Genomic DNA, 26,660 nt, shown 5'->3' with positions numbered 1-26,660 from the left:
CAATTAACTTTTACTCAATTTTATACACAAGATCTAATGCAAGTAAGCAATACTATTTTCTGATCTCCATAATTGCCTGTAAGCATACCTGTTACTCAATGTATTTATGATATAGTGTTGCATATTTGCAACTGTTAGTCTTTAAACAGTTACCTATGCATTCGACAGTTCACCATTCTTACCACATAGGCAATAACTGTTTTGAGGTTTTGCATCAACTCAAGGAAATAAGAAAATTCATGAGTTCCCTTTTAGATATCTGCACGTTGAAATAGGATATCTTTCTGCATAAACAACTCAGCGAGAATGTTCTGAGAGTGTCTACTCAGGCATGCAAATATATAGTGTAAATTCAAACAAAAACTCAACTTGTATTATTTCTACTGCAATCCTATAGTTTGTGGTATTACTTTCAGAATGGGCATAGATAAAAATTCATTTTAAAAAATTGTAAGAGAATAAAGTATGATTCAGACATGCATATCCTTGAACATTTAACTTTTTAAGTTAATGAATTTCTAAGATAAAATAATCATTAATAATTTACTTACCACCAATAACTCTGAATACTTTTTTGCAACTAGGGAGAGGCCAATTTGCTAAATTTGATTTTTGAAAATTTTCCTTTAATTTTGAATATTCCATTGGAAATAAACTTTCTGTGGAATTATTCAGTTCTACAATAAACAGGAAGAAAAAACATAAACATGTTAGCAACCTTTATTTAGTAATGAAAATATTGGTATCAATTTTCCATTGTTTTTCATATTTATGAAAACTTAAAAGAGAATAAGTTCTTGAAGATAAGTCTGTTACTTTCCAGAAGTACTTATTCTATCAATCAAGATGAATGAGACAATCTAGAGAATCATGTGATGAACTCTTAGAAAGTCTCTTTTATCTTTTTGAACAGCTGCCAACTGTGCTACCTGGCAAATGAGATTTGAAACTTTGGGCTCTTTCAAAAGCATTTGCAAAGCAATTATAAGAGAAGTTGTGGGTTTCTCACCAAATTCAGAGAATATGAAGACTATAAGACTATACAGAGCAGAAATGATATTGGCTGGTTATAAAGCAATAGATATTTTTAAAATTACATATGTCAAAAAGAAGAGCCAGTTGGACAGATAAGGCCTTCTGAACTTGGATCAGTCTAAAGTCCAGTAGGTCCACATTTTTGTTCTATTTAAATATTTTTAATGCACTAAATTTATATACCACCCATTTCCCCGATAGGTGACTCTAATATTATTTCACTCATCAACATTCAATCGATGAATGCATTTGATGGAATACTAATGAGTCACCCATTTCTTCTACTGAATATAGTTCGAAGAATGATACAGAGTGTAATTTGTTCTAGGACCTTCTATTATGCAAAGCCATCTAAAGTGTAAAAATACATAAATAATACCACTTCTCATTTTCATTAACTTTGCAATAAATGAGAAAACTTTATCTCTACCACAATCATAGGTGTAATTACTGTTTCAGTCACAGTTTTATTAAATCTTGTTACTAATGTGTTTTTCCTCTTAACACAGAAAAAAAATTAATATGGAATAAGAAAAAAATCTTGTTGTCTTGATAAAAGTTCCCAAACTTATGGCTTTTGTGTATAATGGACAATGCAATAAATGCAATAAAGCTAGATGTTCAGTTACTATATATTGCCAAGAACCTTTTCTCCTGTTACTGCCTTAGAGACTTATAGTTCAATTTGAAATACTACATTTTTAGATTAAATTCTATTTCGGTACAATTTAATGTTACAAAAGGGGAATTCTTTGGTAACGTATTCATTAGCTCTTGGAAAAAGACAAATTATAATGTACTGAAGATACAATATGCATGTCTGGATCTGTTCGAACTGATTTCTAGGTCTAGATAATGATTATGTGACTACTGTACATAAGAATCTATGGTTCATTTTAACTTACTAGACAGTGTAATGTTCTGTATGCATTTCAAGGAGGCAATGAAGGAAAGCAGTAAATGTTAAAACTAAGCTAAACTGGTATGGAAACTTACTTCCAACCTAGTTATATAAGGGGTAAGGGCAGTGGTAGGATTCAAATAATTTAACAATTGGTTCTCTGCCCTAATGACTGGCTGGGTAGGCGAGCTGGGTGATCATGTGACTGGGTGGGCGTGGCCAACTCAATGTCACTCATCACACCCAGCCCCACTTCCCAGCCACTCACCTTAAAGACCTCAAGGTACAATTTCCCTTTACTTACTGTTTACTTACTATTTATTTACTATTATTGAACATTCAAAATGCCCCGAAAAACGCCCCGAAAAGGCCCAAAAAACAGCTGAAAATGGTCTGAAAAACAGGCCCAAAAATGGCTCAAAAATGGGTGGGGACAGGGCCAACCAGTGGTGAGATTAGCCAGTTCGCTGAACTGGGCAGAATTTTAACAAACATTTTGCGTGAACCAGTCTGAACCATCTGAATCCCACCTCTGGGTAAGGGTCTCTGACAAATGCTTGCCTCATCATAGTTTAACTCCACAAGCACTTTCTTTTCATTTCTCATTACTGAGAAATCCTCACATATAAGCCTAGTTAAAAATTAAGCTGATCACAGGCACTTGATATGAGATGGCAGCATATACATTTAATAAATAAAATAAAAATAAAAATATTTGGAAGAGCAGACTATGTGTATAAATGATAATTGAGGAGACTGTAATACCCGCTACATGCATCCTGGATTTTGCCATGAAGTTATGCCAGGTGTTGAACAATTTTGACTGAAACACATTCAAATATTTACATATTAACTCTATATGACATTTCCATTGATGACACTGATTACTGAGACAATTACACTTTTAGAAACCTATATTAGCTGGCATCACATCGAATTTTGTTATATTTTCATTGGCTATATGTTATTAATATATATTCCGGTACCTGGAATACATTTAATACTGAACATTTTCTTGAGAAGGATAGTTTTAATATTAGTACTAATTTGGAAATATAGGCAATAGTTACTGAAATGTATTTTAGGAAGGCTTTTCACCTGATTGAAAAAAAACGTGGGTAATTGGAGTACGGCAGAGAGGACATGGAGTGCTAGTTGGATTATCCTTGGCAAGCATACGTAGGCAAGGTTCGCAGAAAATATGATGGCATGGGTAGCACATGTAAGGATTGAAGTAGATATCCAAGCAAACTGCACAGAGGTAGCTTTCCTTATCTTTTCTGTGTTCATATTCTTCTTTTGTATTCATTGTCTATAATGGAATAAAAACATGAGGCAATGTCAAAAACTATTTTAATCATTCAAATTAAAGATGCAATACATGCCGTAATATCATTTATGACAACAGAATGCTTAATCTAAGTTTATTTTGCAATATATTATTTGGTTTAAAATAATATTACTAAAATAATATAAAAAATTATAGTGTGGCTCAAATAACCAATATTTAATTACTGAAAAAATAACAAAATCAACCTACTTGGTTAATCACTATTAACTCTCATGATGAACATACTTTATGATAGTATTAAGTTATAGATACAATTATATATTTTGATATGGGTCTATCAACAGGACTAGAAAAAGGTAGAGTTTTATCAATATGAATGGATCACTCATTAAATTAAGTAGTTGGTCACTGATGGAAACAAAAAGCTGCAATAAGACTGGACAGGTCCTGATTCATCATGGCTATTCTTATGTTCTTAAGTGTATGATTTTGTAAACCAATAATCTATTTCTAGTAGTTCCATGATGCTCTTCTGCCAGACTTTTTTTTTTAAAAAAAACAAAACATTGAATATAGGCTTATTTGCTTCATGATAATAATGAAGAGCAGGTTAGATTTTGAGATCTGTTAAAAGCACAGAAAGAACTTACAATGTTTAGTTCTGGTTTACGATTTATATGACACTGTGTTATTAGTGATATAGCAAAAGGGAAATTTTTGCCAGAGCAAGGCTCAAACGTGCCTTTCTCAACCGGATTGAGTCAGAAAGCTGGGAAGCAGGACAAAGGGGAGGAGCTTCTCAGCTATGCAGACTCAATCAATAACTGGATCATGGCATTACCCGATCCTGACCACTGTAGCCGGAACAACGAGAAGAAGCGTTCAGGTAAGTCAACGCCCATTTTGAAAATGCAAAGTTAAAAGATAAAACTGAAAAAAGATCTGAAAAAAAAAGCTCAGGAAAGAAAATGTGAACATGCAAGAAAGAAAAATAAAGAAAAAAAAAAAAAAGAAAATGATTGACTTCTGACTTTCCTTGGTACAAATATACTGGTAAGTAAAAAAAAAAAATTGAACATGTACTCTAAGTTTAACATTTGTATTACTTCCATTATTCCATATATTTCTAATCATCAAATCCTACAATCAACATTTCATTTCTTTCAGTTTCTCATAAAAAGTCCAAAAATGGTTTCCAAGTAGAAATAAAATTTGTCAAAGCCTTTTCTTCCCATCAAGATTGTCAATTTCATCATCCTGACTTGAACGAGCTACCATAAGTCTTCTTCTCCTGACTCTGTTTCAGTGTGGGGAAAATAATACCTCATTGGGGAAAAGGAATGAAGAAATGTTGTTTTTACTTATAACATCAAGAAACAATGATTCATGAACCCTCGTAAAATGAAAGGATGGAAAATTACAGCAGCATTCATTGAACACTGATGGAGTTTGGACAACAAAAAAAGAGTAAACTGAAGCAGAAGTTCTCAGTTAAAATATATCTCTATTTGAAATGGCCTTTAGGAAGTTCTTTTAATTTCCTGTTTTGCCTATATTTCCTAGAAGATAATGGCTTAACTTAAATGGCTGTTATAAGGCATACTAAGGAATTGTATATAAATCATTATACAGAATAAATTCCCTAAAGCACTAAAGATAAGCATTAAACTTGCACATGACTGAGTATTCCCGTAGGTTCCTTGTTAATAGCTAATAGGACTGCTTGGGTCAATCCACACATGCTTAATGCATTGACTGGAAGCATGTCAAGTGGATATGTACTTCACCAAGTCATTGTGATGGTTGAAGGAGCAAGAGCTTCACAGGAAGAGAGCCAGAGAATATCTATTGATCTTGAATGAATCTACATCTCCACAGCCAGATGGAATGCACTCTATTCCATTCCAAGCCTGTATCCGTTATTACTGAGAAGTTCAGGAAAATGAATTTTACAAAGCATCTAATGATTGGAAAGAAGCAAAGATTTTCCCTAGCTTCACAAGGAATTAGAAATCAGTCCTCTAAAAACTGACAATTGACCAAATTATGTTATAAATTATTTATTTGTAAATGCTTTAGAAACATGCACCAGTTAATTAGTCTGTAGAGGTTTGATAAAAATTTGTGTCAGATGATTTTTTTCAACGGGTAACTTTCTTAGTGGACTGTAAAAATACTAAAACATTTGGCAAATTTTTCCATGACATTCTGACTGATTCATTGATTATATGTCATTAGATCAACATTGATTCTTAGTGACCAGATAGATAAACCTTCTTCAGAATGAGAGTCAGATAATATGAACTAATAAAAATGAGATTCCAATGGCATAGTTATTAGGATGATTTGCAGATGTCAAAAATGCTAGAGTGTTCATCAACATTCTTCAACAAACAGAAATAAGATTATCGTGTCAGATGTCACAGTATTCAGTCAAGGGCTGAGTACTCCTCAATAGTTGCATTAAATTTTGGATAAAACGGTAGACAGAATGTTTTCATACTTGCAGACAGCATAACATTCTGCAGGATAGCTAATATTCTAAAAACAGAAACAACATTCAGAATGATTGCTTACTGGAATGTCTGAAAATACCAGAATGAACTTTAAATCATGATAAATGAAACTTTTCACAAAACCAAAGGAATTCAAATGACACTGGTTTGATAACAGCATATGTGAAAAGGATCTTACAAATTGCGATTCATCACAACCTGACAAAGAGTCAGCAATATAACACAATTGCTAAAAAGCAATTTTTTGTTTGATCAATAAAGGTCTACTTTCTAAGTCAGAGAAATTAATTGTTTTCATTCTGCTTTGACAAAAACCCATTTTTAGTTCTAGATACTTTTTAAAAAATGAGAGAAACTGGAACAAAGACAGAAATGCTTAAAGATGACTAGAAGATTAGAAGTTAATGCTATGGGAAAAGACTGAAAGGGAATGTTTAGCCTTGCAAAAAGAAAAAAAAATTAAGTTGCTAGTGAGCTGTCATATAAAAGAATGCTTTTTATTATTCCAGAGTGCCTGATTCAGTGTAAATATCTTATGTTTCAGGAATATAATTTCTGGTTGAATGTGATGAAAAATCAGCTGGTAAAAGCAGTTCAATAGTAGTATCAATTACCAAAGATGATCCTCTGTTTTGATGTGCTAAAGCAGAGTATAGAAACTGAACTTTTGAGGATGCTTTAATTTGGTATCATGTCTTGGAGGGAAGGGATGTTGGACTCAATAACCTAAATGTGATTTATTTAACATTTTTAAAAAATAAAATAGTAAGGAACGACGTTTCATTGAGATTTCATAATCAAGTCATTCTAAGTTAGTAGTGTAACACAAGAATTTTTGATGGGATTATGACCTAGAAAGAAAAGGTTAACTTCTCTGTCATTGCGTGTATCAGTATTGAATTATTTCACTTCCAGGTTCCAATGGAATTGCAAACATCCTGATTCACTCTCAAGTAATACTTTACTGTCCTATGTAATTTGTTCAAAAGGATTCCACAAAATCATCTTTCAACCCTGAAGCAAACATGGCTGAGGCCGTCTTTGAGGCTTAAGGGTTGCCAAAGGCAGAAGACGGGACAGGGAGGGGGGATAATAGATAGAAGGGGTTTGTAGCCAAAACAAAAAGTTTTCCTGTGGGAACCAAGAACATTCCAACAGTTGCTGGGAAGAGGAGTTGAGTAACCAAGCAACCGACCAGCAACTCTATTGGACAATGTGACCGATGACTTGGGGGAAGGGGGCACTTTCACTTTTTAATTAGGTAAAAACCACGGGAACTTTCAGAGTTGGTTTTCACCAGTTGTGCCAATATGATGAATCCAATAAATTGTTCTTTGAGGAATCTACCTGCCTCGGAGTTCTGCTTTCTATATGTGCATTACTTGGAACGCTGACACCATCTTTATTCAAAGTTCTATATAGAACATATGCAAAATAAACAGTAGAAAGGTCAGCAGAAAGACTAAATTTATTTGGCAACCATTATGAATGTAAATAGCAAATATGTTATTTCTTTACTATGAATATATCAACAAATTTTATAAAGACAACTGAAATTTAACTTTTACAGTCAATTTTTAAACATAGATTTTAATGTAATTAACATGTCCTTATTTTTCATGTATAAGTAGTACCAGCAATAAGAATACTTTCAGGGTAACCAACCAAAGAAAAACATAGGAATGAAAATGTTCAAAGTTTATCTGAAGCAGAATTTTCTACATATTCAACCTGATGCCTAAATTATTATTGACTACACTTACAAACCACAGATTCCATGTCCTTCAATATTATTTCATTTGCAACTGCTATTATTTAATTATTCCTGAACATATTAATACAATTATCTCAGCTTAACATTTAGTAGACTTTAGCTTTGGCTCTCAGAAAACAAATTCTAAATCGTTAGTTGAGGAAGAAATGTACCCATCAACGTGGAACAGTGTATAAATGTCTACACGTAATAGGTTTAATTTTATTAATTAACTAATTAAACTTATCTTTCCACCAAGTGACTCATGTATAAGATGAGATAGAGAAACACTTGCTTAGCAAGTGTTACAAATATACGCAAATACAGACTGGGATCAGTCTTAACCAGCTTGATGTGTGATGTAATTCTTGTTCTAAATTGTTCAATGTATGTATGTATGTATGTATGTATGTATGTATATCAATCTCCTAAATATAACTATGGGCTGCTAACAATTAAAACAAAGTAAAAAAATAAAAACAACCAAAATTAAAAACAACAGAAAACGTATACAGTAGCAGCTGAGATACTCAAAACACTCAAACTGCTACCTGTCAAAGTGAGAAATCCAGAAATCAATAAGAAAGCTCAAGCCATCATTAATTCCTGAAACGAAGGCCCAAGCAGTCATTACTTAAATGATAAATTCTAACCTATCTCATCCTTTCCATTATTTTGGAAGTTCAAAGATGCAATAAGAAATCAATTTCATCTCTAAAAAAGAAAATGATGTTTGCAGTTTAATGACAAATTTTTACAATGTAGAAAGTTGACTGAAATACCTATAGAAGAACCCATTGAGTTTTTTTTAAAAACGGTTGTATGAGCTTCATAACCCACTCACTCCACCAAATAAACTTCAGGGTACATATATTTGTCCTTTTTCTACATTGAACGTAATTGTTCACATAATTGTTCACATCAAAGTACATTTAGAAGAGTTCTCATAAATTTATTTATGACTGTAAACTGCGTTAATTATTCTAAAGTCCATTTTTTCAAAGTGTTAGCATTACATTACAAAACTTTTCTGTAAAAGATTGAATATGTTACATTACTTCTCTTCTGTCACATCTAACTGCAAAAAATAAGTGGGAGCTATATGAGTTAGAAGATATCTCAGTTTAATATTTAACAAATGTTTACTTGAATGTATTAGATATTAAATGTAGCCTCACTTCAAAATTGGTTGTTCTCCATTGTAGTGGAGACAGCATCCAGGAATGGGTTGTCCTCGTCTGCTAGCCAATAGGACTGAGTCTGCCAAAGTTGCGAGGACACGCATTCACCAACGGTCCCCAGCTTTTGACTCAGTCCTAGCGGAAGACAGGCGTGTTTTTTGCTTAGGGCAACTAATTCCTGGATATTTCCCCACTTTTATACCCTTACTACCAACGTGGCAGCTATATCACCAACTTACCAGCTGTGCCACCAACTATTCCAGCAAGAAGAGCTTTTAACCTGAGCCCATGAGGGCCGCACAGCAGCAATTCAGGTCACTGGAGGGTGACTCTGACAGGTCAGCCAGATCAAGCATAGCTCGCAGCGCTGACCCAGAGCCTTTTTGAAGCTCGATCAAGGCTCCAACGTGTTCTGGCTCGGTGGGAAGCTTCGCGCTCTGCTCCTTGCCAATGGGTGACCAAGCTGTCAGGTAAGCCTGGGACTGTCACATTTGAGAGCCGCCACCAGTGTTTTCGGCCTGTATTTGATGAATCCCTGCCTGATTGCGGGCATACTCGAGAGATGCTGGCAACCTTCGCCGCGGAGCATGGGCCAGATCCTGAGCCTCTGCTCGGTTGCGGGCATACTTGGCAGCAGCCACAAGCTGCCGCTTTTAGAGGCAAAGCCTTTTGAAGTTTGGTGGAGTGGTGGTTGCCTTAAAATAGAAAACTTGGCGGCTGCCTTTAGCAGGGAAGCCGCTTTGCCACCGGACACTTCAGTTTCGGACAGGAGAAGAGGCAGCACTGCAGGAATCTCAGGATCGAGGTCTGCGAGTCGCAAGACTGTGGCTAAGCTCTACAGTAGTTCAAAGACCTTCACTAAGTCGTCTTAAGTGGCTGAGAGGGACGCAGCAAGGTGCCAGAAGGCGCTTGACTGTGAGGTGGCCAGGACACTAGAAGACACTAGCAGTGGACTACCTTTTTTTTTTTTAAATTTGATTTATATGCCGCCCTTCTCCGGAGACTCAGGGCGGCTTACAATGCGTTAAGCAATACCTCAGACGTTTGGGGTGGCTTGTTCCCACCATAATGTGGAACGGCAGTTGACTCTGCCTCAGGCTTCTGACAGCTGACCTTCCCAGTCCCTGTCCCTAGATGGCACTGCTGAGCAGCTTTTAACAGAGATTAATCGGCCCAGCAACAGGGAATCCCTTTAAGGCTCCCTCCCAGAACCTTTTTCTGCCTCAACTGCATGGCAACAGCCTGTCGGAGTCAATATCTCACCTGCAGCGGCGACCTTTACCCCGACTGCAGCGGGGATCCACTCAGGGGAAGGGCAAGACAGGCAGATACCTGCTAGCAGGTAGGTCTGATCTCAGAGGCCATTAAGCAGGGCATAGCAGCTGGCTTACAGCAAAGCCATAGAGCTGCTTCCATCAGATCTGACCATTCCTGGCCTGTAGATCTGCCACTTATGGCCCAGGCTCGGGGAAAATTTGCCTACACAGAACTCTTGTTCCCCGGTCTCTTCTAATCACTCTGCCTCAGAGGAGGGACTGCCCAGGGACTGCTTAGGTCTATCAGAGGATGAAGGCTTAGCCCCGGATCAGCCAGCTTTTGCTGGTCTGTTCCACCCAGCACTGTTCAAGACTTTATTATACGAGGCTAGGAATACAGCACACTTAGTGGGCCATCTACCAGCTCCTGAGCCACCGCTGGACTCATCGTGACCCATGAGCTCGCTATTCTTCTGAGCCGGTGGCTGAGGCAGAAGTCCCTTTGCCACAATTATTTTTGGATATTGTACAAAGGCAGTGGGCAGCACCTGGGGTGGGAGCAAATCCCAGCAACCTGGATAAGAGATTCTACAATGTGGGCCCAGACTTATCCAAGGCACTTCAAGTGCCCGTAGTGGACGACCCGGTGGTGGGCGGCACAAACTGCACCATCCATACTGGCAGACTCACTCGAGGATGCCCTCAGACCTGAGGACAGACTGGCGGAGCAAACCCTCAGGAAGGGCCACCAAGTGGCAGCGTGGGCTGTGAAAGCATCCACAGTGGCATCTTTTTATAACAGAGCCTCATTGATATGGCTAAGACAATTGGAGGACAGAATTCCTGTGACAGATGTACGGTCTCATCAAGACCTAACAAGATTTCAGCTGCCTTGGAATTCTCCGCGGACGCCACACTCAATGCAGCATGGTTCGCTTCAAAGACCATTACCTCTACAGTGACTTCCAGACGACTCCTATGGCTCTGCCAGTGGCAGGCAGATGCCAAACACAAGTGGAGACTGGCCTCCGCCCCATTCTCCAGGGAGCGGTTCTTTGGGGATTCCCTGGATCCAATCTTGGTGGAATCACGTGACAAACATAAGATCCTCCCATCTCTCTCCTGGCAGGTAGACTCTCACCCTCTGCCATACTTCCGCAGTCAGACTTTCAGGGGTCAGACAGCAGCTTTGGACTGCTTCGGCCACAGCGCCCCTTCCAGCAGCGACAGGATCAACAGCAGGATAGGACGGGGAGGTACAAGCAATTTCCCCCTAAACGGCCCTTTCGAGGGGGAGGAAGCCATTCTTTCAGACACCAGAAGTAATAGCAGCGCTGGCTCTCCCATTGGGGATGCCTGGCCCAGTTTGCCAGGCAATGGGAGAACATTACTACGGATGCATGGGTTCTGGGGATGGTCCGTTCAGGCCTCTCCTTATAGTTCCTCTCCACACTCCCGAGGTTTTTCATTCGCTGTCCTGTGTCAGGAAACAGGATCAAGCGGGACCTCTTGGAAACCGTTATTCAACAACTGTTGGATATTCAGGCAACCCAACCGGTTCCAGAGGACCAGCATGGGGTGGGATTTTATTCCATCCTCTTTGTAATTGCAAAGCCCTTGTGGGAGGTACAGGGCAATTCAGGACCATAAAAGACTGAACTGTTGCATAATCTACAAGCAGTTCAAGATGCATTCGTTTCAGTCCATTTTGGACGGCGTCAGGGAGGGCGGCTTCCTCACTTCTATTGATTTCACCGAGGCTTATCTTCATGTCCCCGTTTTTCCAGAACATAGGCAATATCTCCGCTTCTATTACGCAGGCCAGCATTATCAGTACACGGCCCTGCCCTTTGGCCTGTCGTCAGCGCCCAGGGTGTTCACAAAATTGTTGGCTGCCTTGGTGGCACACCTCCGGGCTCTTCCCGTGTGTGTCCAGTGCCACCTGGATGACATCCTGATCCAGTCTACCTCCAATCCCAGGCATGTGAGGATCTCAGTATCACCATCCAGGTGCTTCAGAACCATGGGTTCTCGATAAACATCCACAAGAGCCACTTTACACCAACCAACCGATTGCTGCATTTAGGAGCAGAGATAGACACCATTGGGTGCAGGGTACATGTCTCCCAGGAGTGACAGGCAAGTATAAGGGAATTAGTGGGTCAGATCAAGAGGGGCCGTACGGTGCCTCTCGCCACACTTTTGCAACTCCTAGGCAAGATGGTGTCCTGCATTTCCATTGTGCCTTGGGTGCGCTTGCACGCCAGGGCCCTCCAGTGGTTCCTTCTGCCTTACCAGAGGACAGGCAGGAGCACTTCCCCGTCCAAGGTTAGGATGCCTCCGGAGGTGATCCGTTCCCTGAGTTGGTGGGCTTCCCCTACTAAGCAGGTATATACAAAAGTATGAAGGCTATTGCTTAATGCATTGTAAGCTGCCTTGATCTCCGGGCAGCATATAAATCGAACCAATAAATAAATAAATGAATGAATGAATGAATGACTAAGGGCTGTTTATTCGAAGAGCCAGAGCACCTGACGGTAACGACAGATGCCAGTCTCTTTGGCTGGGGGGCACATCTAGAAAATAGGATGGCCCAAGGGAAGTGGTTTCAGCAGACCTCAGCCATAACATAAATTGGTTGGAACTCAGGGCAGTCCATCTGGCCCTTCGACAGTTCCAGGATATTGTGTCGGGCAGACATGTTCTAATTCTGACTGACAATGTAGCCACTAAGGCACATATTAACAGACAGGAGGGTACCCAATCCAGGTCCCTCATGAGAGAGGCTGAGAGGCTCTTCTCTGGGCAGAGAGGCTCCATTTGTTGCTAAGGGTGGAGCACATTGCAGAGGCCACCAATGTGCAAGCAGATTGGCTAAGTAGGCCACAGTTGATCATGCAGAATGGTGCCTGCATCTGGCTTTATTTCAGGAGCTGACAGAGCACTTCAGACAACCAGCCGTGGACCTCTTCGTACAATGGACAATGCCCAACTGACAAGGTTTTTTGCTTTTGGTTTTTGGAATATTTTTTTTAAAAAAATAAAAAAAATCAGACTTTTAAAATTTAAATTGGATTTTTAAAAATTTAAATTGGATTTTTCTGATTTTTATCATCTTCACCAACTATTCTTCTGCCACAGGTATAACCAATATATCTATTTTTGTGTTTAAAATAATCTTGGTGTAATTATCATACATAAAAACAATGTTTCATGATTTTTTTCAAACTCCCCATCCCAACCCCGCAAATTCAAAACAACATAGCAAGCAAAAAGACAGATTAGAATTTATCTCAATTTTTTTTTATCTGCAGAGTTTGGGTCAACACTTAAAAGCAGAATTACCTATCTGTAGGACTATTTTTGCTGTATTATAAATTGCAAGTATAATAGAGTTATGCTACACAGAACAAATGATGAAAAGAAAACATGCACTTGCACACAAGATATGCTGGAAACAGTAGCTGACAAAAGATAGTTCTGTTTTTCTTTCTTCATCTCCGTTTTATATTTTAGAATCTGGCCAATTTGTTCAGTCTTGGATATAGAGGAGTCTACTGTGTGCCATACAAAAAAGGACCGTTGAAGCAAAATTAGCACACTATGTATGAATCTTCAAAACCATAGGATATATCACATCAGATACATTCAGTGCATTCCTGCATGATAAGGTATCATATTGCTCATATTCCGAAAGTTCAGTGCATTACAGTCTGCATATAAACTCCAGCCATCTGCATGTGTTCCCAATGCCATCAAACTACTGATTGCAGAGAAACTCAGATTGAGGCAGGGTAATCCAGTGATAGCTTTAAAAAAAATCTACAACTTCCTTTAAATAATTTGTCTTCATTGAGAGCAAGTGTTCTTTATAATTCACACAATATATATCTATTTTTAAAAATCGTTTGCATCTGGGGTTCTCTTTCGCTCATCATTAGGATCTATACAATAAATAAGTACTCTTTGTTGTGGTTAATACAGAGAATAAAAATATGAGGAAGTTTTTAGAACTATTTCAATAATCTACATATACACCACAAGCTCGTTTGCTTGTGAAGAATGATGCTTGATCAGTAAATTTATGCAACAAGACTTCATATAACAAATTTTGTTTTATTTTTCTTCTAATTTTCTGTAAGAGAACTTCTGTTTATTATCATGAGGTTCACTTTCCAAATCTATAATGTAAAATCAAAATATACATTTATTATTGAATGTACCATTCATTTCAAAGCAGTTATATGAATTTCCCATTTTAAAATTCCATTTAGCATACTACTCAAGAATGTTGGCAGATGGCTCTTCCTTTTGCACTGATACTAATAGTTTCTTGTACATCTCTTGCCATCTCTTTAATTTACTATACCTTTATCCTCCTATAACAATGATTAGCAAATGATTCTTGAATAACCTTTAAATGAGATGTATTTCTGGTGTTTTCATAGTTTCAGATGTCTTCATGATAATTTTATGGTCATTAAACTATTCTTTGCTATAAAAATTTACTAATAAAATAATAAAATTTTATGCGCACAAGAAAAATTCATGCACACAAGAAAAGGCAGCTATACAGTGGTGGGTTGCTCCTGGTTTTGTCCGGTTCTATAGAACTGGTAGTAAAACCGGCAGGAGGCTCTGCCCATCCGCCACAATGTCATCATGGGTGATCTGCGCATATATGCGCACACGCTCCCGTTGCGAACCGGTAGTAAAGGTAAGTAGAACCCACCCCTGCAGCTACAGTATATTTTCAAATCTTACATCCATCAAAAACTAGGTTAGCATAGAATATCTGATCAATACAGACTAGTCTTAATAATAGATGACAGCTGTAGTTAAAAAATGCGAAGCCATCAACTGAATACATCAATGGGTAGCCATATGATAAATAAATAAAATCAAAGTGCAAACATAACAAAAATCTAATATTATTGGAAGGGCAATCATTTAAGCACTCGAAAGAGTCTAAAATAGTAGGAATAAGATTGATATCATTTTTTTTTAATTTCTCCATTCTTTTCCCTTACATTTTTGCTTTATAATTTCCTTTCAAACTAGGATAATCAGAACACCGTATTACAACCATGGCTGTATCTTGCATTTTATTACAATGACACTTTTACTTGCAATCCCTTTCCTATTTTTTTTTTTTTATCCAAGAAGTTAAATGTCATGGAAATGAATTTTGAAACAGCATGGCAGGAATGAGGACTGCTTTCCTATCATTTATCTTACTAACAATTGCATTAACTCTTGTAACTGCAATTATAGCACTGCTGTAATTATCTGTACCGCAGAACCCATTATCACCATTTGGTGGAGAAACGTACTTACTAATTGTGTATCCCTTGTCGTTTTAATAAGCGATACTGTCATGGGTCACATAGTTTTGTAAGTCACCATTTCAAAGAAACCAAATATTACACACACAGAATATAGACCTGTGAACTGAATATAGTTCATTCTATAGTGACAGTACCTTTGAAAAATCACCAACATTTTATTTCAAATGAAAGTAGGCCTCTGTCATACTGATTTAGTTATTTATGTTACTATATATGCCTTCCTTTTAGATAAAATTTACAGGTAACTCATGCAGAAATCAGTATGTTCTTATACGTGTGTTTCTGTAACTATGAATAAAATTTTGTGCAACATACAATAATGCCCAAATTAACTCTTTTTTGGCCTTGTTTATACACAGCCACAGATAACTTTATAGTCATTTTGAGACTACATTTAATAATCATTTAAATAGTGATTCGCTGTTGTAACATCGAGTAATTTTATTAATTTTATTAGTTTTTATTCTCTATTTTATTCTCTATTATCAAGTTATTAACAATTGAACTTATGTTTTGTATAAATTCATTATTACATTCTGTATAGAAAAAAAACAAAACTAGAGTAGAATTCAAGTAGTAGACCAAAACTTAAATAAAAGCCACAATTAACAGCGTTTAGTCCACCAGGTCTCACATAGTCAGTAAATACTTAGGCTATAGACAACCATTAAAGCATTTCTATACTGTTGCCCCAAAAAAACAAAATCCTTTACTCCAGGGGTATCAAACTCGTGGCAGGTGGGCCGGATGCATCACACGCTGGCCATGCCCACTCACGGTTTAGCAAAGGGAAAAAGTCATGATACATCACGTGACGACAATTGACGCCACGAGTTTGACTCCCTACTCTACTGATATGTCGCTATGGTCAGCATATATTGAGTTTGACTTAAAGGAGTACATTTTTCTAGCCTGTACAGATAAACATTTTTAATAAGGACCTTGTTTAAATCCTATCAGTATCACTTTCGAATGAGTGTTGACTCAAGTCCCTGAGTTTTTCTTGGCAAGATTTCAGAAGTGATTTGCCATTGCTTCCTTTCTAGAGCTGAGAGAAAGCCGCCTTTGTGTCCAAGGTGGGCCTAGAACTCAAGAGCCTCCCAATTTCTAGTCTAACTACTGCACCAAATGAGCATTCTCTCTCTCTGGTACCCAACTAATAAACTTCAGCTTTATACCCCTCATCTGAACTTACTGAGAAGTAAATAAGTTTATACCTGTGGAATTTTGAAAGATTCAGATATAAAATAGTTATTTTTTACACTCTAATATCTGACCTAACCTATTCCTGCTAGAAACACTTCACCGCATTCTAAAATAACACACTAAATCCCTCCTAGGTACAAACAACATCTGTAAGAATGTAATAAATATTTATTTTTCCTTTAATAGCTTGGAGCTGAATCCCTGAAAGCCAACATATTGCAGCTGCCACAGTACTCTTGGTGACTTGTGCTGGAGCCAGAACTGGCTGCTTCTCATAGTACTCTGCATTTGAGGTCACCCTGAGGCAAACTTTTAAAGTCAGTTGGTTTCCTTGGATATCACTTTACTTTCTTAATATCTCCATTCTGTTTCTCCATTCAGGAGAATGCCTTTCCAGAAAAGGTAGGGGCCAATATCTAACCTAATGATGTTAACTAAGAAATGCCACTTTCTCTGCTTCCTTCTCTCTTAACAATGACAGTGGTTTTTGAATTGAATCTTTATGTTGCTTCTTTAAATTACAGTTAGAAAATACTTTGAATAATAGATTATTTTTACAACACTGTAGAAATTCTGGAGCATTTAATCTGATAAAAATAAGTACTTTCTAACTTTCTAGAAGAAAACCAAATTTCCTATTTAGTCTTTTTAGGGTGCAGTCTGAAAAATCTACATTGCTTATCAAGTTTGATACAACTGAGAGTTTGGAACATGGAATATTTTCATAGCTCCAAAAATGATTATGAGTACAAGTTTTCATTAAAAAAATTAACTCTCATTGATAATGATGTAAAGCACTTATTAAGTTCTTAGCAACAAGAAAAAATCAAGTAGAGGTTCTATTTTATATCTTCTGTAAAGTTCAGCCAATGATTAAATGTTATTGAGATTTTTTGACATTGACTTTTAAGAAACAGAAATGCAATTCCTTGGCTAAGATGCTACACATATTTATCACCAGCATTTGGAAAATGCAATAAAATCAGTCACAAGATTGTACAAAAGTTAGCAGATACTGCATTTCAACACCAGGTATAAGCATTATCATTTTTAAACTCTGCAGCCAAAAAATGAAATAGTGTTAAATTTTACTTTATAAAACGTTTTGAGTATAATATAGCATGTGGCATCTTATTTATTAAAGTTTACAATATTTTGTTGCTTGGTAGCTGGAGGAAATTTGGTGCCCCCTGCTGTTAGAAAAAATCCCACATTTCTGTTACTATATACCTACTTGAGAATTCCTTTATACAAAAAAAAAAATAGTAAACAAAGACAAAAGAAAATGTAACTCAGACATATGATTAACTTATAGCATGCTGGCATGCTACATAATAAATGGCAGCATTAGTGGGATATTTTTTAAAAATATAATTCTTATATTCAGGAAATAATAAATAACTACAATTGTGTGTTAACATGTTAAAAGGGATTTTTAGAATGGGAATTTCAGTGTGGATTATTGACATGAAAATTGATAGGAATGCTGATGCAACTGTACACGTCTTTATGTTTAAAAAATGTATAACTTCTTAATGTACAGGGTGAATTATACCAATGGATTAAGAAAAAGGATAGAAAAAAGGGTGAATGGAAGAAGTTGAATGTTCCAGCATACTACACAGGAGCTAATTTCAACACAAGAGAAACTAGAGCCAATAGAAACAACATTCTGCAGATGTTGTGCTTCTTTAATTTTCACAGTATTTTATCATAAATAAATGAATAATCTTTTTCATTCATTCCATTTGTACCAGAAACAAATTTAAACCCTGCATTTGAAACAAACAGACCTTTTTCTAAGCAACAATCATGATTTTCATTCATTCTTCGGTCTCCAATTTTTTTCTGTAGTCTCATATACCTACCATACGTAAATTTTCTCTTAGATTGCAGAAATTTGTATAATTTTTCTCAAACCATATTTTATTTATTTAAACCACTTATATAGCTGCCCATCTTAAAACAAACTCTGGGCGGCTTGTAATCAAGAATCATGCAACACTTTCTTTCATACTTGCACACTGATGTTGGACATTAATACATAAACTACGGTGTTTGTATAATGTTTTTATGCTTTTATGTTTTTTATGCTTGTCACTTGCCAACCCTTGTGTTTGTTAAGAGTCCAATCCAAATAGCTGATCAGGTGAGTGTTCATCTAAAAATTAGAAAGTTAATAACTTTTCTGTTTTCACAAATATATCACTTTAGATTTCTGTATTGTTTTCTAATATTGTCTTTTCAACATCTATTTTATTCTCCCTGGCCTTTTAATTTTATTTGTAGTGAACATGTTAATATTTTCCTAGACTGGAATTTGTTTGATTTTATTTCTGCTTTTGTTGCCATTGTATTAAGTTCAATTCCTAATGACTGAAGGACAAATACTTGATGTGCTCCAAGGACAGTCTTGTAATTGATACTATTCATCCATTTTACTCATTGTTGCCATTGTCTTCTAATTTTACAGTTGCTGTTGTATATTTTAACCCACTTTTACATTTTAGTCACAATTTCAAAATGTTTAAAAATATACTAAAAAAACTTTATCTGAAAGAAAGTCTTTACATTTCAGAATAGATACCCAAATATAAATACGATATTGAATGTATATTTCATGACGATTGTAGAACAGTTCTATACAAAACAAAATGCTGGAAATATTGAAATAAAAATTGAGATAAATAGTTATTAAGTATGATAGATTATTTTTATGTTTAGAAGTTCCAAGGAAACTTTTAGAAAGAATTTCACAATACACCAAAGCTCCACTTAGTACTCATAAAAAAATTATTCATCTAATATAATCTATAAATTGTTGTAATACATACCTGATCTTGCCACCTATGTTTTCTCCCCAAATTGTTCAACTGGTTTCTTTTTTTCCTGTACAACTCTTGATCAATAGTTGTGAAGGGCTGAAGAAGATAAAAAGGTATGATATGCAGCTGGAGAGTATTTTCTTTTGCAATATTCTCTGATGAAGGTAAGAACAGCTGTTGATCAGTAACAGCACTCTCAAGATAACTTTTTGAAGCTTTCCAGACAGGATTAAACCCAGTTTCTTCTTGTGCTAATATCCTGTAAGAAGTAACTAAAAAATTCTTTGAAAGCTCAGAAGTATCTGATTCAAGTCGGAAGTGAAAATAATTATGTACTTTGTTGGGTTTCACTGGTAAGTAATCTTTTGAATTAAAATGCTGTGTATCATCATGTTGCCTAGAAAAAACAGGTCTCTCAATTGTGGATATTCCATATAAAGTAGGAAGCAAGACAAGCTTCTTTCTCAAACTCTGTGGTATTCTATGAAAAGCCTTTACAGTGTATCCGTCATTCTGAGCCAGTGAAGCTGAAATACTTGCTTTTAGATTAGACACTTTGAAGCATAGTTTTTTATTATTCATCTCAAAGTTAGCTGATCTCAACTCTAGGCAAAGTGCCTCCATTAATCTTCTAGTACTGTCATTACTTTTAGCCAGATATGGAACTCTTTGATTTTCAGCTCTCAGAATTCCACTTGTAGTACTCTTGTTTATTTCTTTACTAGAATCACAATTGCATTTACAAAGTGACAAGTGCTTTAGTTCTGATTTTGGTAACCTAGTAGCTATCTGGCAGCCAGTTTGTCTTTTATAAAGATGTATATCTGTAAACTGTCCACATAAACATTCTGTATTACTGATAAAGTTATATTCTCCAAGGCAAGCCTCACAGAATGGGAAGTTCAATTTTCCAGTTGTCCATTTGCCTATGGGAGAAAATAAGCCATTAATTCTTCATAATTCATGAGATAAGAAATGGTCATGAAGTCAATTTTTCCCCACAAAATAGGAGAGACTAATATACTTATCATTTTATAACTGAAAAAGAGCAAATAATCAAATAACAAAAGACAAAACCTAACACTTTTGAAAAAGTTCCTTGAGATAAATACATCTTGGAAATATTCACGTTAATGATCCACTGTAAACATTTTAAAATATTATCTGATACTACTAAACACACTCATTGTATTTATTTATATTACATTATATTTATACTAACTACTGGGTATTTTTGAATGTTAAACAGAGTTAAAACCATCTTAGACATTATAATACAATGTGTAGTTAATATTACCTGATAAATAAGCTATACCAAAACTGAACAGCTTATGAATTTTTATTGTTTTCACTGAAGTACTACAGAACTTAATAATATATCAAGATAGGGCCTACTGCAGATCATGGACAAGGTAATAGGTCTCCTCAGTAGTAGTCCACAATTTATGTAGAACAATGTCTCTCAGCTTTTGCAACTTTAAGATGTGTGGACTTCAACTCCCAGAATTCTGGAAGTTGAAGTCCATACATCTTAAAGTTGCTAAGGCTGAGAAATACTTCTGTAGAGGTACAGATGGCCACATTCCTGTTAGCATTTTATAACCAAGCTAAAGTAGAGTTCTTTCAGCATGTGTTAAACCCTTGAAATAAATTAGTTTAATGTTAAGAATCATGATTTTGATAATTATTCATGCGGCTGTTGATAAAAATAGGATTGCCAATATGATTGCCAATATACAATGACAGATATGGCACAACAACAAGAAGAACAATGTTAAGAATGCCTATTTTTTATTAATGGTTTTAAATTATATTAACTGATTAAATTGAGCTTTTATTTTTGTTCTGATTTTTGCATTTGATTTTTTGCATTCTACCCAGAGTCCATTAGGATTATGTGGTTTATAACTATTGCTAAATAAATACATAAGTAACAAGATAAAGTCTACAGTGTGAATCATCTGCATGGTAGGTTTTTCCATTTTGAAGTAGCTTTTTCCTATGCCTTCTGAAATATAACGTATAGTCTCTTCCTTGTGAATTATAACTTTGAATTCCACTCATTTTGGCATTCTTGTGACATTAACAGACATACATGGAAATTTGTACATGATGTAAATGAGAATATGTGGCAACGGATTATGATCAAATACAATTCCATGATCTGTAGAAAATATATTATCTTAGGCAGAGAACATAAATTTGGCTTTCAATCAATAAAGGTCTTTTATAAAATAAAATAGAGCTACTTCTTAACTAGACCTATCAGAAGAACTAATGTTCATACCAGTAATACTATATGGGACAATATAAGGAACATAAGATGTGCAAGTTTAGACTTAACTGAAGCATAAAAATCAGATTTTAAATGGCTGGCTGTAGGTCACATTTAATATTTGGAAGGGGTCCAGGGATCAGAGTGGCCAAAATCACAGTAAAATCTATAGGATCTGAATCTTAAATTTTGTTTTCTTGGATTTAGAGGCAAAGTTTTAAGGCATAGACCTCAAACCTTTGCCTCTAAATCCAGGATATTTGAGCTATTTAATTATGGATTAAGTTTCATGTTTTTCTGAATTTCTCTTCAAAATGACAGCAAACTACATCACCAAATTTTAATAGGGAGGGAGCACAAAAAAGGATGACCACATGCAGCCCTAACTTCTCCAATTTCTATAACTCTACTGTATACAGTAGCTAAACATACATTTGGTTACTGTTAAAAAGCATAGCACCTTAAGTCTCACCAAGTTGCCTTATTGTTGTGGTAGTGTTCTTTGGAGGGATGACCAAAGGACATTGTCAGTATATGCTAAAAGGATTTAACCGCACCAAGGTCACCCAAAGTATGATAATCATCCCAGCAGACATCATGGGACTATCCAAAGAGTCAATAAATGAATGGAGGGCCAATGAATATCTGAGAGTCAATTGATGGTTTATAACTGATAGGTTGATTAATGTAGCTCTGTTGGGATCTCTGGAAAGCTCCATGCCAGTCCCTAGCCTTGAAAGAGAGGTGGCTAGCAGCAAGTGTTACTCGGGGTTGGATGATCAGCCATTAGCAAAAGCAGCACTGAGTTGTCTGTTATCAACTATGTGTTGTTATTGGCTTCAATTATTACCAGTGGTGGGTTTCAATCGGTGTTACTACCGATTTGATTCATGCACGCACTTCGTGCCAATCTAGCGCAGTATATTTCAGAACAGTTGAGACGCGGCAATCCACTCTGCTGCGCTTTTCAGCTGGACTAAAAATGACCAAATATAAGGTATGTATAACGCAGGGGCAGGTGGGAGGGCCAAACTAGAGAACTAGTTCACTCTCAGCTCACCATCGCCACTACCAGTTCACCTGAACTGGGCTGAACCGGTTGAAACCCACCACTGATTATTGCTATTATTATGACTGGTCACACAATCATTTAAACTAGATTTGTCATAGACGATCGAGTCCTTCCCAAGGACCTTGGATAGGCAAATGTTGTTTGATAATGTTAAAGGTATTATTGCAGAATGTAAGTCGTTACAGCTAAAGCTTGGAAAAATTGAATGAAGGTGATTTTTGTCAATGCTGATGGTGTTCAGGTGGTGCTCCAGATGTTTTGGGATTGTACCCAAAGATATTACTATTGGTAACTATCTTTGCTTTCTTTTGCCACAATTGTTCTATTTCTATTTGCAGATTTTTATATTTTGTGATTTTTCTCCAGTTCTTTCTTTCTATTTTGCGATCTTCAGATACTGCAACAGCTACTATCCAGACTTCTTTGTCTTTCTTATTGACAATTACTATATTTGATGTGTTATGTGGCAGGAGCTTGTCTGATTGGATCCTTTAGCTTCTTCATTTTCTAATACTTTATTTTCTGGTCCCACCAGTTCTTGCTTTGCAAGCAAATGGTATTTCTAGCAGATCTTCCAATGCATCATTGTTGCTTTGTCGTGCCTTTGCTTGTAATCAGACTATCCTGTTTCAGGCCATGAGCACAAGCACACCAGAAGGGATTGTTTTGTCACAACTAAACCCCAGGATTCCCCAGGCCCTGAATGTACATGTAAATACCCTTACAGCAAGTCCTGTTTGAGTGCCACTTGGCAAAAGTTCTTTCAAGGGCCTTGGTTAATGGTAGCAGATATATGTGTTAACCTTCAATGGACTTTTGCTAATTAGGACCAAATGACAAGGCCTAAAAAGTATTGATAATAGATGAGATAGGGGAAGAAGAGTTCTTTTATTGTATTATCCGAGAAGGTAATAAGTTAATAAAATTATCTGTACTTTTTGTGATAAGGGGAAAGTAATTTCTTTATACATTTTTTGATTTTTTTTCCTGCACTTTTTGTTTTATTTTTGTATTTTTTTAGTTTATATTCTAAACTTTAATAAAATTATTATTTAATGAGACATGAAACAGTTTTACAACATCTGTAAACCTGAAACTAGAAACAGGCAAGGAAAAAAGGAAATTCCTTGCCTGTTTCTAGTTTCAGGTTTACAGATGTTGTAAAACTGTTTCATGTCTCATTAAATAATAATTTTATTAAAGTTTATAATATAAACTAAAAAAATACAAAAATAAAACAAAAAGTGCAGGAAAAAAAATCAAAAAATGTATAAAGAAATTACTTTCCCCTTATCACAAAAAGTACAGATAATTTTATTAACTTATTACCTTCTCGGATTCTCAGAAGGAGAATTCAGCCTTAAATTTGTATGCTAAAGGATGTCAATGGACAGATACTCAAAGATAAAAGAACATAAAAGAAGACCAGCAGCAAGTTGGATAGACTCAATTAAAATGGCAATAAATAAATCATTGGAAGACCTGAAGCATGAAGCTGGGGACAGATTATCCTAGAGAAAACCTATTAGTGTGGTCACCAAGAGCTGACACCAATTTGATGGTACATAATAATAATAATAATAATCAATCATCAAGGCAGAGTGGGAATTAGTCATTTCAATCAGTATGGAAATACTATGCAATAATGGACTAAATGTTTTAACTCATAATTAAATTGGGGCTCTTACCTTTTCTATTATGTGAGTCACCCAATCTGGAAAAGCTTGTATGTTCATGTGCCATAAATTAGAATTATCCAGGGAGGTAATAGACAATCAAGGTTGCTATAAAATAAAAATCAATATATTATTAGTATTGTATATGTTTTCAATTTGTAAAGTTTTAAAAAATATTTTTACTTCCAAAACCCTATTATGTGTGTTCATTGTATTTTTCTTTCCCCTTTTCACTCTTTGACCATCCTCAATATTTCTATGCACAAGCTAGTTTATCCTTAATAAAGCTCTACTTTTATCCTTCTTCCATATCCTTTCAACAAGCTTAAACAAATGGCTGAGATTAAGTATGTCTTGTCTTTGCAACATCATCCTAATACTCCAAACTGATTTATTTCTTGCCATTCAGGTCTGGAAGGAAATATAAGTTTCTCATATGTTCCCTGTCAAGTTTTTGACCAAGCCCAAGGCTGATTAGTTTCAGCAAGTACTGACCAAGCCCAAGGTTTCACATTCAATTCTTCATATCACAATACAAAACATACTGTTTTACCATTAGATCCCAAATTATAAGCATGTTTTTTATGTTTTGATATAAACTGTCCTGAAGGGATTACTTTAAAATTTAATTATGATTATTCCAAAGGTGCTTTTTCAGGAGGCAACTGGACTTTCTTGTTTTTTCTTTGAAGTGGTTTCGCTTCTCATCCAAAGAAAGAAAAAAACAAGAAAGTCCAGTTGCTTCCTGAAAAAGCACCTTTGGGGCAACCATGACCTGGATGACTGAGAATCTCTACAGACTTTTAGCTATACAATTTGGGATGAACACCCTTTGAATTGTGTGGGAGTAGGAATGAATTTCCAGAGAAAAATTGCAGACTAGAGGAATCAGGAGCACTACTCAGGTGGTCCTGAGAACACAGATGAAACTCCAAGTGCTTCAGTGACCCTCTAAAAGCATGCAAATGACCATCTGTCTGCAAGGAATATAAATCCTTCCATTCCCCACTATCCTGTCAAAGCTGAAGAAGCTTCTTGGATGAGAAGCTAAACGTCTTGAAAGAAAAAATAAGAAAGTCCAGTTGCCTCCTGAAAAAGTACCTTAGGGATAACCATGACTGAGAATCTCTGCAGACTTTTAAATACGATTACTTTTTAATTTATAATAAATTAATTTTCCAGATAGGAAACATGCCTAATAGATTTAACTAGGTATTTCTGAATCTGCAACATCTCCCTAATGAATTGAAACTATAATCTATATAATGTCCATTGAAGGTATACTATAACAATTATACTACAATATGTCTTATAGCATAATGATTTATTGTGAGCTTTGACATTCCAATTTAGTTGACATGCCAACTAATGGAATATTATTCTTTATTCAATAAATTAATTTTATGAAAGAATTTGAAAACAGTATAATATTATATGTTTTAAAGAGTATAATTACAAATTTTAAACCATAAAAAAAACATAAAATTCCCCTATACTAGTATAATAGCGTTAAAGTTCATCCTATTATTTTAATCTCATTTAATTGGTTTGTAGATCATGTCAGTTTCTACACTGCAAAAGTACTGTAATAATGAGAAATATGTATAATTAGCATATATTTATGGAACTATCATTTTATTTTTTTGAAATGAAATGATAGCTTTGTTGGCAATCTTAAAGATCCCTATTTTAACAGTTCCTTTATCATTTGGTATACCAATGGAAAAATGTATTCAGATTCTAGAGTAATAAAAATTATTCTAAATTACATATCATTATTTTTAATTAAGAGACAGTGAAATACGTTCTTTTAGAGAAAGTAAGTTTACTATATTTATCAAAATAAGCACATTTAAAATATCTAAAATCTATTTTTTGCCTCCAAAAATGTTACATAAAATGAAGAAATTAAATACTCATTTTACTCAAATTGTGAACTGATTGTGCAGGAAGAGGTATTTAGCATTTATGCAAGTCATTTCTCCATTAACAATTCTGATACTCAGGGTTTTATAGTCAGAATTGTAAGCGGAAATTGAGGAAAGAGGATTTATACAGATTTGGTATCTTACAGCATGGAGGCAGAACAATAATTAAGCTGTACTGTGTGACTACTTTAGTCTCAAAGTAAATTCATTTTTAAAAAAGGGTCACGTAAATTGACAACTTCCAGTATGAATAACCACTGGAATGTATGGAAAATTCAATCAGCAGCTACTGTTTCTAACATACAAATGTTACAATATAAAGAAACTAGTAGAAATAAATAGTGATAAGAAAGCTTCTAAAATAATTTCTTTGGTTGAGGCAAAAGTTTTTATAAGA

The 26,660-nt window shown here is 35.6% G+C and overlaps 1 protein-coding gene across 3 annotated transcripts in view; it reads right to left on the bottom strand.

The window, feature by feature from the left end:
- The window catches only part of RNF180 (ring finger protein 180), a 48,328-nt gene that overhangs the window by 11,974 nt on the left and 9,694 nt on the right, over positions 1–26,660 (bottom strand). For all 3 annotated transcript variants that reach the window (XM_034440973.3, XM_034440975.3, XM_034440974.3), the window contains exons 2-5: positions 24,348–24,443; positions 19,322–20,238; positions 3,035–3,248; positions 552–677 (exon numbers count right to left, since the gene is read on the bottom strand). In XM_034440973.3, the coding sequence (XP_034296864.2) occupies positions 552–677; positions 3,035–3,248; positions 19,322–20,238; positions 24,348–24,402 (1,312 nt within the window). In that variant the 5' untranslated portion in view covers positions 24,403–24,443. The remainder of the gene's footprint in view (positions 1–551; positions 678–3,034; positions 3,249–19,321; positions 20,239–24,347; positions 24,444–26,660) is intronic.

Source organism: Pantherophis guttatus, chromosome 2, assembly GCF_059756535.1.
Source record: "Pantherophis guttatus breed Tessera chromosome 2, ASM5975653v1, whole genome shotgun sequence".
In the NCBI taxonomy this organism is placed as follows: domain Eukaryota; kingdom Metazoa; phylum Chordata; class Lepidosauria; order Squamata; family Colubridae; genus Pantherophis; species Pantherophis guttatus.
Note: the sequence above shows the minus strand (reverse complement) of the source record. Positions and strands in the feature narration are given on the sequence as shown.